The 15729-nt window shown below is 47.3% G+C and overlaps 1 protein-coding gene across 2 annotated transcripts in view; it reads left to right on the top strand.

Moving 5' to 3' along the window:
• The window catches only part of carmil3 (capping protein regulator and myosin 1 linker 3), a 66333-nt gene that overhangs the window by 30643 nt on the left and 19961 nt on the right, over positions 1–15729 (top strand). For both annotated transcript variants that reach the window (XM_076020553.1, XM_076020552.1), the window contains exons 14-22: positions 267–344; positions 3941–4017; positions 7686–7790; positions 10372–10441; positions 10544–10625; positions 13128–13224; positions 13326–13380; positions 14477–14649; positions 15564–15632. In XM_076020553.1, coding sequence (XP_075876668.1) covers positions 267–344; positions 3941–4017; positions 7686–7790; positions 10372–10441; positions 10544–10625; positions 13128–13224; positions 13326–13380; positions 14477–14649; positions 15564–15632 — 806 coding nt within the window. The remainder of the gene's footprint in view (positions 1–266; positions 345–3940; positions 4018–7685; positions 7791–10371; positions 10442–10543; positions 10626–13127; positions 13225–13325; positions 13381–14476; positions 14650–15563; positions 15633–15729) is intronic.

The following is a 15729-nucleotide window of genomic DNA, read 5'->3' as shown; positions in this document are numbered from 1 at the left end:
TGCCAACAGGTTTCCTCCGCAGTTCCTGGGGCTCTGCAGCCACAGCAGCAGCAGTGACTCCTCCAGAGTGTGGCCTCCTTTTTTTGCAGACTCACTGAGCTTTAGCGCATTGCCAATTGAAAGTCTGATTTACAGCTCTGCTAAATTCATTTAATCACTTAATCATTGACTCAACGGAGCTGTAGTTCAAGGAAAGCGGAGCTGCTCTCTGCTTCTCAAGCACTATATCACTCACTAATCGACGCTCCCTCCTTCTTTCCCTGCAGAACTTGTTCCTGTTCCTGGCCCAACCCAACTGTCTGGTTCACCTGGACCTGTCTGGCACCGACTGCACCGTGGACTCGGTTTGTATTCTCCATTCTTATTACGGTCTTTATCCGGCCATCACCGTCTGATCTCATCTCTGGAGTGAGACTCGGGCAAAGAAATGGAGAAGCGGCGTAGCGTCCCGAATACAAATCAGCCGCCAGACAAAAGCGTCGGATTGACGTCGCGCGGCTGCCTTCCTCCAAGCTCCTCTGTGCATAATGTTTTTAGCGATGCTAAAACACCCTGAGACGACGGCGCTACGCTTGAAACACGAAGCCACTTATGAATTATAGACGGGTTGTATTGTGTGAGAACAACGCAGGAGCCTTTTTGTTTTATGCCTCTGTTTGTGTCTTTGTCACTTCAGAGGACAGCTCTGCGTTGTGACTGCGCTCTAAATTTAGCAAGACGGCGGCGCCATAAAACGGCTTTGTGACGGCGCTTTCCTCTGCAAAAGAGTTCAGTGGCCGGGCTTTAATGCGCCCGTCGCTGCTGCTGCTGAGGCGGCAGTTCTTGCTGATTCGCCGCAAATACACGTGGACTCTGTGGAAAAATCAAATTTACAAGTGCACTCACAATGTTTTAGGTTCTCGGTGCCCGTCTCCCTCTGGGATTTGAAGATTTGTGCAAAGTGCGAGAGCCGAGCGGCGGGTCGCGCCTGTCCGGCACTCTACAGTGAATTCTGCTGCGTCAGTGCTCAACACCTGCTGACAAGATATTGTGCAGCAAGGACGTCCAAGGTTGGGCAGCCATAAATGATGGTCTGCTCGGAGGTCAGAGGTTAGCTTCCAATGTAGAATACCTTGCTGTTTTCCTCCAGACCTGCTTTCGTAAAAGCTCGGGAGAACTTTTGTTCCGCAGGCCGTGCAACGCTGCGCTCAGCGTGCATCATTGTCGCGTCAAGTGTTTTGAGCAAGTTTGTCGGTGTCACTGGTTAAAAGTCTTGCTCGGATCAGTTGTCATTAAGTGAGGTGCAGTGGCTTCATTGCAACTTGCAGCAATTGTTGCTTCCACTACTTGATTTGTATGTATGGAAGTGAACGGAGTGCACAGGTCATTGAACGTTGCACCATCAACTACCTGCAGTTCCCACTTCACTCACTCTGCTGCACTGTGGCAGAAAAAAACTAAACACAACAACACTAAGCAGTCCTGAGGTTATTTGAAATGTGATTCAATTATATTAATTATACTCTGCTAATGTATTTATCGCCCTGAAGATTTTGCTGCAGCTGTAGGAAGTTTTATTTTCCCTTTTCCCAGAGTGACCCTATAAACTAAAGCCAAGTAAACTTCAGCAAGCTGAACACGAATCTCAATCTCAATCTCTCTCTCTCTCTCTCTCTCTCTCTCTCTCTCTCTCTCTCCCTCTTTGATAGATTTGCGCAGGCTGTCGTCATATTTTCATCAGCTTCAAGAAATTTTTGAGAAACTTTGAACAAAATCACTGTGATTCATCAGATTCACCGAAGCTAAGTGAAGCTTTTTAAAAGCAATTTGTGTTAGCTGCGTGGCACCTGCAGCCGGTGAGAGAGTTCACAGACAGACAGACAGACAGACAGACAGACTGGAGACACAGATCACTGTTGGAAAGCAGAGTTGAGGATAGCTTTACACAACAGACCTTTAAGGTGCATCTGACTGACAACACTTTTCAAACAAGTTAACACGCAGCCCTTTCAGACTTTCACTGGCGGTGGAGTTTGCCGTCCCCCCCCCCCACACTCTCCGCCTCCTGCAGCAGCTCCCTCTTCTCCGCAGCTCTGTTTGCTCCTCTTTATTTGCCGCTCTTCACTTGAGCGGTTTTTATCCCTCGGAGCAGCAGGCCGGCTGTCAGGCAGGTATCAGTTTCTGAAGGGAGCAGTCCGAGCCGTGATGCTAATCCCTCCCTCTCCTCCTCCTCCTCCTCCTCCTCTTCTTCCATCCCTGCATAAGTGGGCCATAAATTTTGTATTAAATTACTTGCATGAATGGAAGTCGCCGCTTCTACTTGACTTTCTTTTTTGCAAGTTTCTCAGACGTTTTCCTCCCCCTTTAATTTCCTTCAAAACGACCCACGGGACGGACAAAAAAGTGCCGTCTGTGATTGCAGCTCAACTTCCTGCGCCGCTTCCTTAAATGTCATTTATCCTTGGCAGAGGACTGCCTGAGAGAGACTCTGTCTTTTTTAGTGCCGGGTCGGCCCGATTGAATTATTAATAAGTTCCTGTTATAATCTGCATTGATGCACTGACAAGGGTCGATTAGTCAGTTTGTCTGAAGGATGGTGGCTCAGTTGGGCCGAGATGGATTTTTTGGATACTCTTGTTTTAACCTCTGTCCGGCGATGAGATGTTACTCAAAGTCTTGGAAGGAGTCAGACGTGAGGAGCACTTCGTCGTCGGACAAACACGCATTTATCATCTTTAGTTCCAGATAAATCAGGCCGCGTCACTCTCCCCCTTGGTTTCCTTCTGGCACTCTGCAGACTTTGAAAGTGATCCGAGCTGTATTCACAAGACGGAAGCTGCGTCAGATGTGCACGTTGATGGATGGGGGATGAATGGCTGCAGTGCCGTGCGCGGTGCCGCTTCGAGCATTAAAGCTCAGTTAATTTTCTTAGAGGAAATTTAAGCGACTTCGTCTTCCTCGATTTAATGGGAAGGCCGTCACTTGATGAAAAGTCAATATGATGAATTGTGTGAGTGTGTCAGTAATTCCATTCTTTTTTTCCTTGCTTGACTTTGGTTCACTTAAGTACAATTCCACATCTTGTTGCCAGTTTGTCCTGCTTTGGGGGAAAGAGAAGACTTTTTCTGATTGATGTGTTTTTGCAGTTTTTACTGCGCTTTATCAAAAGAAAAGTGCTCCTATTACATTGATCCCTTTGCATGACTCAATGTATTTGTGCCACAATGCAAACAATGTCCTCTATTTGACCAGGTAAAAAAAATCTCTTTAACAAGCGCAACCTGGCCAAGACAGCAGCAAATACAGTTACAGCAATACACACAACAACAGAACAGCAGCAGTCACACACTATAGCACTATAACACAAGAACATGCAACAGGTCAAAATAATTTATTTTTCAGAAGTGAAACAATTTAAAAACAAGTACATTGCTCAATAGAACTGGTTTCACAGTGCTTTAAATAGACTGCAATTCCCCCAAAGTGATGAGTTCAGGTAGCCTCACATCCTTCTGTAAGTCGTCCCATGACTTACAGAAGGATGTGATGCTAGCAGTCTTTACCTTGATGCAACTGGAATTGTGTGCCAGCGTTTCGCTTCTTGCTCTGCTGAAAGTGTTTGATTATTTTAAGCGTGATGCAAGTAAGTCATCCGTGAATCTAGATCCTAATCTTTCACTCTCCCCCATCCAAAGACCTGCCAGGCAAATCTACAGTGTTTTACATGTTGTGTTCAGGGACGTTTTCATCCGAGATTCGCCGGCCAACAAAAGATTGGCTTCACTTCTCACTTCTTTTGCCCTTCGGCCTGCGTTGGTATCAGCTTTGAGCTGCGCTGTATCTGTTTGGACAGCGCTGAAGAGCGCAAATCACTGTTACACAACAGAATCACATCATCGGCCACGGCCAAGACAACACAGCGCAGCCTCATTGGTTTTCCTTTCCTCTTTTTCTCTGCCAGCTGTTCGGGGCCTTGCTGCGGGGCTGCTGTGCCGACCTCTCCTACCTGAACCTGTCCAAGAACTCCTTCTCTCACAGGTCAGTGTTCCAGCTCAAGTGTTAAGTCCCTGTTAAGGCTTAAAGCACACTGACACGCACGCACACACATACACACGTACTTGTTTTCCTTTTCTGACTCTGCGAAATGACTCTGGAGGAATTCCAGCCAGCAGGCGCCAGGCGAAGCCTCAGATTATTTTCAAGCCCTTGACTTGGGCGGCTGAGTTCGCGTGTTCGTCTCTCCCTCCAGCCCCCGTCGTGCTCTGGTTCAACGCAGCATGTAGGTTTTTGCGAGAGTGTGGGCCTGTGTGTTTGTGTGTGTTGGGAATGTACAGAGGTCTGTCTCAGATGTGCGCATATTTCTGTTTGCTAACAAGTTTCCCATCTGTCAGGCACAGATTTTATGCCTGCAAGACCTCTTTTGCATCTAATAATACATTCCCTCAGTGTGTGTGTGTGTGTGTGTGTGTGTGTGTTTACCTAGCTAACAGGCAGAAGCTACTCAGGCTCTCATCATGCCTCGTCCCCCAGGAGCTTCTCTCCTCACTAGATTACATTACAGAATAGCAGAGAAGGAGGAATGTGTGAAAAATGAGAGTCATTTTGGAAGGGAATTATTGTTCCAACCCCCGGCCTCGCTCGGTTGCCTCTCTCTCTCTCTCTCTCTGTTCCTCTCTCTCTCCCTCCCTCATTTATTCCTTCCTACTATTGTGCTCCCTCTTAATCCATCTCATTTTTTTGCCTTTCTCTGGTTTCACGTTATTCCTCCTACATTGTTTATTCTCACAATGGAAATTTTGGCTTTCGCTGGATCCTTAACAAAAAATCCTCAAACTAGATTCTAACTCTCATCCTCCTCCCTCCCTGTCTGTTTTTTATCACTCACCTCTCTCTCATCCCTCTTTTCTTACTTCTCCCTCCCTCACTGTATCATCCTCTTTACTTCTTAACCTGTCTCCATTTCCTTTCATTCCCCTTTTTCCCCTCTCTCTCTCTCTCTCTCCCTCTCGTCTCACCCACCTCACCCACCCCTCCTCCTCCTGCTGCTCCTCCTCCTCCCTGACTCTCTGCTCGCAGTTCATCCGCGCCCCCTGCCTCTCTGGGGTCTCCTGATATTAAATGCGCACCAGGTTCAGTGCTGCCGGTCAGATGGCTGCAGCGACATCGCCGAGTCACAAGGCTGAGTTGAGGCGATAAGAGGCCGGCGCTCATGAATATGGAACGGAGCGAGACTCAGACGCCACCTTCACCCATGTGACACGCAGACGTGGCACTTAGAAGGAAGAACGAGCCGCCCATGTAAATGCTGTTAAACTCACTCAGACGCTCGCTCGCACGCGCACACGCACATGTTTTGGTGACAAGTTGCTCTCTGCTACCTGCTAGCTGGACCTGCTGCATGCTAATCATTCCAAGCGGGTCAAAGGGAGCGTCGGTGGTGGTCCAGTACGCAGGGAGGTTATCGGGATGGTGGCGGAGGGGTCATCCCTCACTGTTTTCCTGATATCCTGGCTTGACCCCCCCCGCACACAAACACACACACACACACACACACACACACACACACACACACACACGTACAGTGTCTCACTCCCTCGCAGCCTTTCTCTGTATTTTCTTTAACACTTAACTAGATTCTTCTTTCTCTCTTTATCTCACATTTTGCTTCATGAGTCTCTGCTTCAGCCACACACCACTTTGTCTTTCCAACAGTTGTACACAGGGTTTTAATGCGTACAGGCAAGATTGGATCCAGTCCATCAGGCATTTTTTGCTTTGCATGGGTAAAAAAAAAATGTAGAACATCTATCTCCGTCTTAACGGTGCAATATACAACAGAGAATCTAGCGAAAGGCAGAATTAAAATTCCAGGCCTGCAGTGATCGTGCATTATGTCACCATGCAGGCAAATTATTGCTTGCAAACGTCTGAAACAGCTGGGCCAAACACTTGGGCGCCCATGAGAAGAGAACCCTGCGATTCACTATGTCCTGGAGGTTGAGACATATTGCAGATGCTGTGCCGCTGAACGTGGGCGAGATGTTAATTTAGGCTGAATGTGCATAAGCTGAAACCCTCACTTGGTAACATTGCTATGGCCTGGCATGGTGGTATATTTACTGGTTGCCAGAGTTTTACAGTGGCACTATGACTTTTTATTTACGCTGAAATAAAGGAATAAGACGCAGTAGCAGAGCGAGGAACCACACTTGCCACAGACCAGAGTGTGATTCGCCCTACTGCAAGTCAATACATCCATTCTCCTTCTATGTAACCATCTACTCCTGCAGTCAGGGTCGCCAGGTTTTTGCTGGAGTCTAAAGTCAATACATTAAAAAAGAATAACTAACATATTGTTGCCTCAGCTCCGTTCAGAAGCAGTTCTCCCATGGAGAAAGGCCTTCTGTGTCCGTCTTTCTTTGCTATTTTCATCTGAAGTTGCCGCTGCACGTTAGTCTCTCCGCCATCTGTCCTTTCCTCTTCTCTTCCCCTTCGGTTCTTCTGCGGTTCAAGGGCAGCTTGCAGCAGTCACATCAAGTGTTGTCATGACCAAAAGGAGGCAGAGTGGTTACATAATACCAAGACTGGCTAGAAAACGCTTTGGATTGGAGCTGTTCAGGATGGATGAGAGACATTTCTGTTGTTTATTATTATTATCATTATTATTATTATCATTATTATTATTATCATTATTATTATTATTATTATTATTATTATTATTATTATTATTATTATCATTATCATCATTATTATTAAAATCTTAGCCATACAGTTTCATTGCAATAAGCATTATACTCATATATGTGTATAACATACATCACATCTAACAACAGTGTTTGCTGTGTAAACATTTGATTAGTTTTCACCTGTAAGACGTCTCAAGGTGTCAAGAGTCAGCAACAAACCAGTGAGACCCCAAGTAGCAGGAGATGCAAACACGTTATGCATTTGAACTTTATGACCTCTGGTAGTGATCTGTGTTAGTGTCTCGCTAACTGCGCTCTCCCGAGTGTGTCATCTCGCAAATAAGCCTGTTATTTATCCGGCTGAGGTTGCAAGAAAACTAAATAGATAATAAAATCGATGCCTCCTCTCTAATAAACATCAGCTGCCTGAAGATTCTCCAACCTTTCAGGGAGACAAATTCATCCTTTTCCACTCATCTCTCCCCTATTGCGAATTAGCTGCGCAGAAAATTGCAGACGGGGACACTTTGGCGTGTCTTGACAAAGATCAAGAACTCGAGCGATCCCTCCCCCGAGCACAGGGGCCGCTGTCCAGACGTCTGATGACTCGGAGGGATGTTGATGTAGCGTCCGATCCTCTGGAGTCGGGTTATCTTCCTCACAGCTGCTGGGATAATTGGCCAGTTGCACCGGCTCTTTTTCTTTTTTCTCTTTTTGACCGGCGGCAGTAAATAGAGCCGGGTTCACCTTTTCCCGGTGTCTGCTTGATTTAATCCTGACCTAAATGTCATAGTCGACATCTGTCTGCTTTAACTGTCCTTCTCTCTGTCGTGCACGATGTGCCCCTTTGTCTCCCGTCACTTTCCATTAACATTCCGAGTCCCTCCGCCATCTTCTCACACCGGCTCCTGTCTGTCCCTCCCTGCTTGGTGCTCTCTGCCCCGCTCCTGTTTCCTGTCCCTTATAGACTCCAAATGAACGTCTCCTGTCTGTTCTTTTCCATTTTCCTCTCCACCTCAGGAAGGCGAGAGATTCTTTGCCCACATTCCGCCAGTTCTTCAGCTCGGCCTTCAGCCTGACCCACGTCAGCCTGGCATCGATGAAGGTGCCGCCTGATTCACTGAGGTGAGTCACTGTCATCCGATAAGCTCCTCGAGGCTCCCCGCTCATTGCAAAACATGTGTTAATGCGGACTACAGTGTTTATTCAATCCTCGTTCCCTCTGGAGATTCCGGTGAGATTAATGTAATAAAACTAACATAAACATAAGTCGTTCGTCCCTGAGGAATCCATCTGCTACTTGTTTACCTTGCTCCACTTTTCAGAGAGTGTGTGGCAAAACACACAGATGTGGGATTCAGCGCTTTGGGACGTGAAACAACATCCAGTCAGGTGTATTTGGCCACTTCGAAACATGTTGAAGTTCCAGGTCCATCAGTTTCAGCTGTAAACAGAAGGTTACATATGTTGTATCCAGAGATTTTGAGACAGGAGTAGGAATAATCAATCAATTGAGGCTACAGGCAGGATGAGAAATAAAGATGTGAAAATCTGTTATAAAAACACAGCTAATGTCTTTGCTGAAACTACAATACAAAGTTCTAAAGGCCTCGTCTGAGACTTTGCAGCATGTTTAGTCACACACAGACAAGGCAATCGTAAACAAGTTTATGGCATCTGTTTGTTTTGAGCAAATTGGAATCTGGAAACAATTTGCTTGCCTTGATGGTTGCTGCTGTTTCTCGTTGAAAGGCTGAGAATATAGCAGTAACAATAATAAGTTCTCTGACTTTGCAATGAGGTAACAGGAAGCTCATTCTGATCCAGTTTAAATTGGAAAATAAAGCAATGCTAAACCCCAGTTCTTTCTCATTTGCCTTACAAATTGCATGTTTGTGTTATTGTGTGTGCCTCTGTGGATCTCCATTCGTTGGCGGTCATGAATAATCCTGCGCCATTCATCAGCTCTGACTAGTGTGTCACCGCCTGTAACAACACTGGCGACTCATCACTCCTCTTCATTTGGATGACCTCTGTGGAGGAGGTGTGCACCGAGTTGTCTCAAAAAAATCTGAAAAAAGAGCCACAGTAGCAACCAGCCACAACAAACAGCCCCCGTCATATTATTATTCACTGCTGTCATGTCAGAAAGGTGGCACAAACTCCCTCGGAAGGATGCCGTTGTCTGGTGGAAATTCACTTTGTTTTTTTCCTTCCATCGACATCCCTCATTGTTTTTCTCTGAGACAACAGGGTCCCGGTGGTAACATTAGCATTGAAGCTGCAGCCAGAAGCCGGCCTGCAGCCCAAAGCACTCCGCTAATAGTCCAAGCGGTGTCCAAGAATCAAGAGCTCACTATTATGCATGGGCGTCACGTTTAGCAGGTCCGGCAAAGCATTTGTTTTAGAAGCAGGTTCAAAACACAATGCTAAATATACCCTTATGTGGCCAGCTATGTTATGAATCGAACAAGGAGTCTGACAATATGGGACCTTTAATGCATAACTGATGCACGTTGGCCTTAAGTCAGATTGAGCTAAACCGCTCATCATACAAGAATAAAAAACATAACAAAACTCCTGCATCATACACAGACATTGATTATGTCAGACTCGAGTTATAAAACATCCTGCACCTTAGAGACCACTGTCAAGACCTTGAGATTCAGCTGTCAGGACTCTCTTTAAGGACTCGTTTTCCGTTGTTCTAGAGAACTGACCTTCAGCTTAGTGGACAGCCTGCTGTCCTGACTGGTGTCCACCGCGCTGAAGCGTGTTTGTGCAGCTCTCAACATCCTTGCAGGCTTCAGAGGATCGGAGAGCAGCCAAGCAAAAGAAAAAAACAACCTTCGCCTCAGGGGCATGCACGGAATATTTCCACATCCAACATTCTTTTTTCTACCTCGTGGTGGCTGCTGTTACCGTCTATTATTCACCGCTAATACGTAAAGCAATCAGTCGACGAGTAAACAAAGCCAACAACAACAACGGGGAAGTGCGCTGCGTAACAGATCTTGACCAGAGTTGGCGGTGCAGACTTCCCACTTGGCGTCTCATCATCACCGCCTCGCAGCTCAGCACTCGCAAATTTGTGTTCAGCACACAATGGCAACCTCCAGCAGAGCCTTGATGTGCTAATGCACTTTTCTTTCTTGCACCCGGAGGTGTGTGTGTGTGTGTGTGTGTGTGTGTGTGTGTGTGTGTGTGTGTGTGTGTGTGTGTGTGTGTGTGTGTGTGTGTGTGTGTGTGTGTGTGTGTGTGTGCACTCGCGCGCAACAGTTGGCCACTTCTCCTGAAGACAAGTTGGAGGTTTTTAAGGTGATTTTCTTCTGAGAGTTCTTCAGATCTCCTTTTTTTAAGCTCCTTTTCTTTAAATCCAATAAGATGGTTCTAAAACTTTGAGGGTTGCCTGTTGGGATGGTTGTGCAGGAGGAGGTAGAGAAAGAAGGTTTGGAGGTGGGATGATCTGCTCGGGTTATTCGACGGAGCGGAAAAGAGTCGCCGTTGGATTTTTAATCTGGAACTACCGTAATCTTTTATTTTTTTCCAACTCAATTTCACCTTATGCTTTGTCATTAGTTGCCGCTTCCTTCTCTCTCGCAATTTTTTTTTTTTTTTCTTTTCTGCTCTGGTCAACTCTCACACTTATCACCAGCTGGTCTGCTAATCCCTGTGCCAACTCTGCTTGTGTTTTTCCTCCCCTCAGGGCTCTGTTCCTGGGTCTGTCCAATAACCCTCATATCAGCGACTTACACCTGGACATCAGCAGCTGTGAGGTACGCTCCGCCGGCTGACACTCACTCATCTCCTCCGTAGCTCAACGCCCTTTGGCCATGCTCGTCACGTTTCGCCACCTCGCTGTCTTTCTCTCCCAACAGTTGAGGTCGGCGGGTGCAGGTGTGATCCAGGAGCTGTTCCCCCGGGTTTCCTGCGTGGGGACTTTAGACATCTCAGACAACGGTGAGACCCACCTGTGCCGTTATGCTCACGGAAGGGCCGTTTTAAACTTGGCATTGGCTTTTCTTTTTTCCTTTTTTTTAAAGAGAAATCCTGCAGCGTAAATTTCAAGCTCGGTCTTTGAAGCGGCAGCTGCGGGGTGTCAGATTGAGCTGTACTGCTGGAAATTCTTAGATCTCGTTTTGAAGCGTGACGCCAAAATAGGGGCAACCAGTCGATGCGTTTTCTGCCCGAGCTGCACAGACGTGAAGCGCTAAAAAGGCTGAATCACCGCATTGCCGGCTTTTAAAGCTCTAGTCTGATTTGTTTCTGGCTTGGTCATGATGTCGCCAGCCCTCTCACCAATCAGCATCTTTTGAGGAGAAAGAGGCGGAGCTACAGAGTAGCCGGAGCCAACTAGCCATCACAAGAACCTTTCTAACTCGATTTCCTGCCCTGCTTGGATTGCTCTTAATTTGCTGGACTTGAATTTTTCTCTTCATACCTTTTCATGCTTCTCTGCTATTATGAAATTGTTATTTATAGTATTTATGTTATGTGTGAATGGTGACTTGTATCAGTATGAATTTAACTTGTGAACAATGGCAGCCGCAGTGCGGTTGCTGCAACGTAATCAATCTCTATCAGAACTGAGCAACATTTGCTCATTAATTAAGAGAAAACAAGAGCAAAATATTGCTTCACTCACAATTGGATTTCGCAATCGCAAAGGCTCTATTTATCTAATTTACTCGTCCATGTGACAGACATTGTCTCTTCTCCACATATGGACTATGGCACTTCCGTCACATATCATACTTGTGTCCGACATTGTCACCTTCTGTGCTGAAGGTTGTGGGTTTGACTCCAGGGCCGGCGGCCATTGTGTTGCATCTCCTCCCTGCGACCACATGGCTTCTCTCCAGCTCCAGCTTCTCACACACCAAAAGGCGCTCTGCTGATGTACATTAGCTAGAGGGGGTTGAATCGTGTCCCAGCTGCCTCTGGGAGAAGAAGGATACATCATCCTGAAGGGCAGGTGGACTCAAGATGAACCTAAAATAATATAGCCATGAGGTGAAGACCGCAGCACCAGAGAGCCAGCAGCTTGGCTGGAAAATAGACTCTGCAACTCTGACCTGAACCTCTTCTTAAATTTGACATGAATTTGTTTGGAACACCACAAATTTATTCAGCCTAATTTTGTCCACTACAAAAAGAATAATTCCTAGCAAATGTTCAACAGCACTGCAACAGATGCAGTTTGGTGAAAAAGCTGTGAAAATTTCAGGCTCCTCGGATGACTGCTGCCAGGGGAGAGCTAATCCCCCTCGATAACAGTGGAGAACATTAATGCACAGTAGAGTCAACAGTCCTATACGGAGGAGGTTGGAGGGCCGGCGCTCTGTGTGCAGGCAGTGTTTGCAGACTGCTGGTAACAGTCGCAGCTCTATGCTAGCGGCTGGACTTCTCAAGTCGTCCGCAAGAGAAGCGGCCGTTTCTAGTCCATGTCCAGTGCAATTAAACCAACCTTTAAAGTTAAAGCCCCAGTGATTGTCACATCCTGTAGGATGCGACATTTGTCCTCTGCATTTGACCCATTCCCCCGAGGGAGCGGTGGGCAGCAGCGGCGCTGCGCCCAGGAATGATTGGGGCGATTTCACCAATCATTTAATTTCATGAAGCAAAATTTGTTTTTCCCCAATGTGACTCTAATCTGTCAGGTCCAGGAGGGGAATCATAATGTCCTTCTTTGTCTGAGAGTGAGATTCGTAGAGGCACACACGGTCATAACCAGAAAATGTTGAAAATGACAGTAAAAGAGAAAGTTCCATGTCTTGAAAATGAAAGACCACCCACACCAAAGCCAATACAGAAAAATAAAGCTTTCATAAATGAGATCCACTCAAACAAGGATGTTAACAGTGGAGTTTAGCAGAAACACCTTCATTTGAATAATAGAATTAATATTGAGACAGTAGCGGCAGAAGTATCTGCCCCTCTTCCTCTGTGCTGTCAGAATAAACTTGACTCTCCTAAAAGATTTGCAACATACACACACTCTCACCCTCCGCCTCTCTCGCCTCTTTTAGCCCGCGGTGCCAGAATAGCAGCTCGCCATGGTAACTTCGCAGCGCCCTGTAGCCATTGGAAAACCGAGTGGGTTTGGAGTGAGGCGGAGGGAGTGCACGGAGGATCATTTTGTGCACACTTTGTGATCTCCGTGGGCGGCGGGAGTTCGCTTGCAAAATAAGGCCCCTTGAAAGTCATCCGCGCTTGGCAGAGTGAATAATGAGTCGCTGACTGTGCTGCCCAGCAGTGGTCAGTTTGGTCGCTTCCAGTGTGAAACAATTAAAAAATACACTTTTTTCCTCTAAATGTGAATCATTTAAGTTGTTTTTTTCTGCTGGAATAAGGAATAAGACTTACACCAATGGATTTCCACTGTCAGAAGGCTCTGAGGAGCGGTTCATTGCTGCTGTTGCATATGGACCTCTATTGATGTTTGCTTGTGTGTGCCTGCAGGTTTGGATGCAGATTTACTGTCCGTCCTCCCGGCGTTCGCCAGGCATCCCTCCGTCAAACACCTGATGCTGGGGAAGAACTTCAACATCAAGGGCAGGTACGGAGTGTCGGGGGGGTGATGACATGGTGCTGAGGATGACAACAGTGAAAGTGATGAAGGATGTTTTTCTTCCTCTCCCTCTCTCTCTGCCCCCTCAGGGTGCTGGATGAAATTCTGCAGAAACTGGTTCATTTGGTGCAAGAGGAAGATTGTGTGAGTGGAATTATGTAACACACTGTGTTGCGCGCGCAGACAAGCCCGCTCAGAAAACCCACCGCGGCGTTCTGCGCCTACACGACGCCTCGCCGCTTTGGTAGTCGCACACATGCCACGCACTCCACAACACACAGCAGCAACCCACCGATTTTCTCACCCATGTGTGATTCTCCCACCTGCCGCTGTGGCAAGGTGCAAACGTACCACTGAGTCATTTTGTCCCCGTTTATTTTGAAATGCTCCCCAGGGGGCGCTGCTCCCTTGCTTTACCAGTCCAGCCACGTTACATGTAGCTTACTGAATTATTTACCACTAGTGACGGGGATAGCCTATGACATGAATATGCACGATCAAGTTAAGTGCACAGAGTCGGTAGTGGATCGGCCCGTTAGAGAAACCATCCAATCAGATATCACATCACAAACCAAAGTTTTTCTGTGTTTATTATCAACACTGAAGATTTTCTGTGCAAAAAAGGGGGAATAGAAACAGTGAGACTGCAGCCAGTGGGAAATTGTTAGCATGGCTGAGCCGCAGACTGCATTGCAGCTACTGAAGCTGCTCTTGATGCTTAATCAAACAAACAAACAAAAAACACGGCAGCTGCAGCCCCATATTTACATAACAAACATGAATTAGCACAGAGTCACATATTAAATGTAAATTATCTGGAGTCCATTCTGCCACGTTGGTGTTTTCTAATGAAAAATTGACGAAAGACGAAGTTAAAGGGATGGTTCTCCCGCTTCGATCTGGCACATTGCAACACATCCATTGTGCAAAGCTCCATTCTAAATCCATTTTAGCAGCCCACCAATAAGGAAAATCCTGCCGCTTGCTGCCATTTATTGAAAGCTGCAGAAGAGACGGACAAATACAAGAAGCAGCTGCTAGTCCAGCTGCTGCTAACGGGTATTGCAGCGTGGTTGCTTGCTACAGGATGAGCAGTTTTATCTGTCTCTGATGTGCTGTTTTGCAGACATATAATTTAAATAAAGCTCCCTCACATCGCTCATTGAATGTTAACGCCCAAGTCCAGTTCGCGTCTTACTGTTTATCTCTGTACCCTCGGGCCTCACCGGCTCCTCCGCAGGCCCTGCAGACGCTCTCGCTGGCCGACTCCAGGCTCCGCCAGCGGGGCACGGTGCTGGTCAACGCTCTGGGCTCCAACGCCTGCCTGCGGAAGGTGGACCTGAGCGGCAACCTCCTGGAGGACTCCGGAGCCAAGATGCTGAGCAAAGCCCTGCAAATCAACACGACGCTCAGGTATCTTTTTGAAGGCTGAGTGAAGGAAAGAGGAGGGGTGGTGTGAGTGTTCCTCACCGATCAGAGAGCTCCGTCATCGTAGGGGACGCGAGGATAGAGACGGGAAACAAAGGAAGGTGTCGGAGGACAGATGAAGGAATGGGGTCAACGAGAAAATCAATGTTTCGGAGTTGTTTTTGTCGTTAGGATGTCCTGCGGCCGGGCGGGGTGGGTGGGTGGGTAGAGGGGGGTCTCCAGCTGCTGACAAGCAGAACAGCAGCGTTTCAAGGTAAACCATGTTTGAAATAAGAGTGTGAGACTGAGAAAAAGTGGCGAGAGGAGTAGCCTTCAGGCGAACATCGAGCGGGCAGGGAGGCGTGGGAGTCTTGTGGGTGCGTGTGTGTGTGTGTGTGTGTTTGCGAGATGAAGTGCAGGGTGCAGCTGCTGGGATGGAGACGTACAGTTGGATGTGTGAGAGAAGTTAGGAAGGGGCAGAGGGGACCACCAGAGGAGGGGGATTAGCTTTAGTGATTGAGTTTCTAGGACAGAGTGAGTCAGGAGGGGGTGGAGGATGGATGGATGGATGGATTGGGAGATAGACTGAAGAATGAGATTATTCATCTTGAAAATCAGGAGTTGGACAGTTTGGAGTGCAGGTGTGATGCACACTCCCCTAAAATGTCTCGTGAGTGACGTCTGTGAAGTGTCAGCGCTGTGGCTTTGACACTGTGTGTGTGTGTGTGTGTGTGTGTGTGTGTGTGTGTGTGTGTGTGTGTGTGTGTGTGTGTGTGTGTGTGTGTGTGTGTGTGTGTGTGTGTGTGTGGCTCCAGAATCCGATTGATCTCCTCCTCCTCCTCCTCCTCCTCCTACTAAGTTTTTTTTTTTTTTCCCCATGCCTGCCATCCTTCATCTCTCGCTGGTTTGATCCGTCTCAGGAGCGTGATGTGGGACCGCAACAACACCACGGCGTTGGGCTTCCAAGACGTGGCGAGAGCACTGGAGCAGTTGAGTTATAACGCACACGCACACACATGCACAGAGGGTTCAGGACGGGACACACACACACACACATGCACACATCACAGATCAGTCACACTGTCA

Source organism: Nelusetta ayraudi, unplaced genomic scaffold, assembly GCF_046127955.1.
Source record: "Nelusetta ayraudi isolate G7.1 ecotype Tasmania unplaced genomic scaffold, CSIRO-AGI_Nayr_v1 ptg000011l, whole genome shotgun sequence".
Taxonomy (NCBI): domain Eukaryota; kingdom Metazoa; phylum Chordata; class Actinopteri; order Tetraodontiformes; family Monacanthidae; genus Nelusetta; species Nelusetta ayraudi.
Note: the sequence above shows the minus strand (reverse complement) of the source record. Positions and strands in the feature narration are given on the sequence as shown.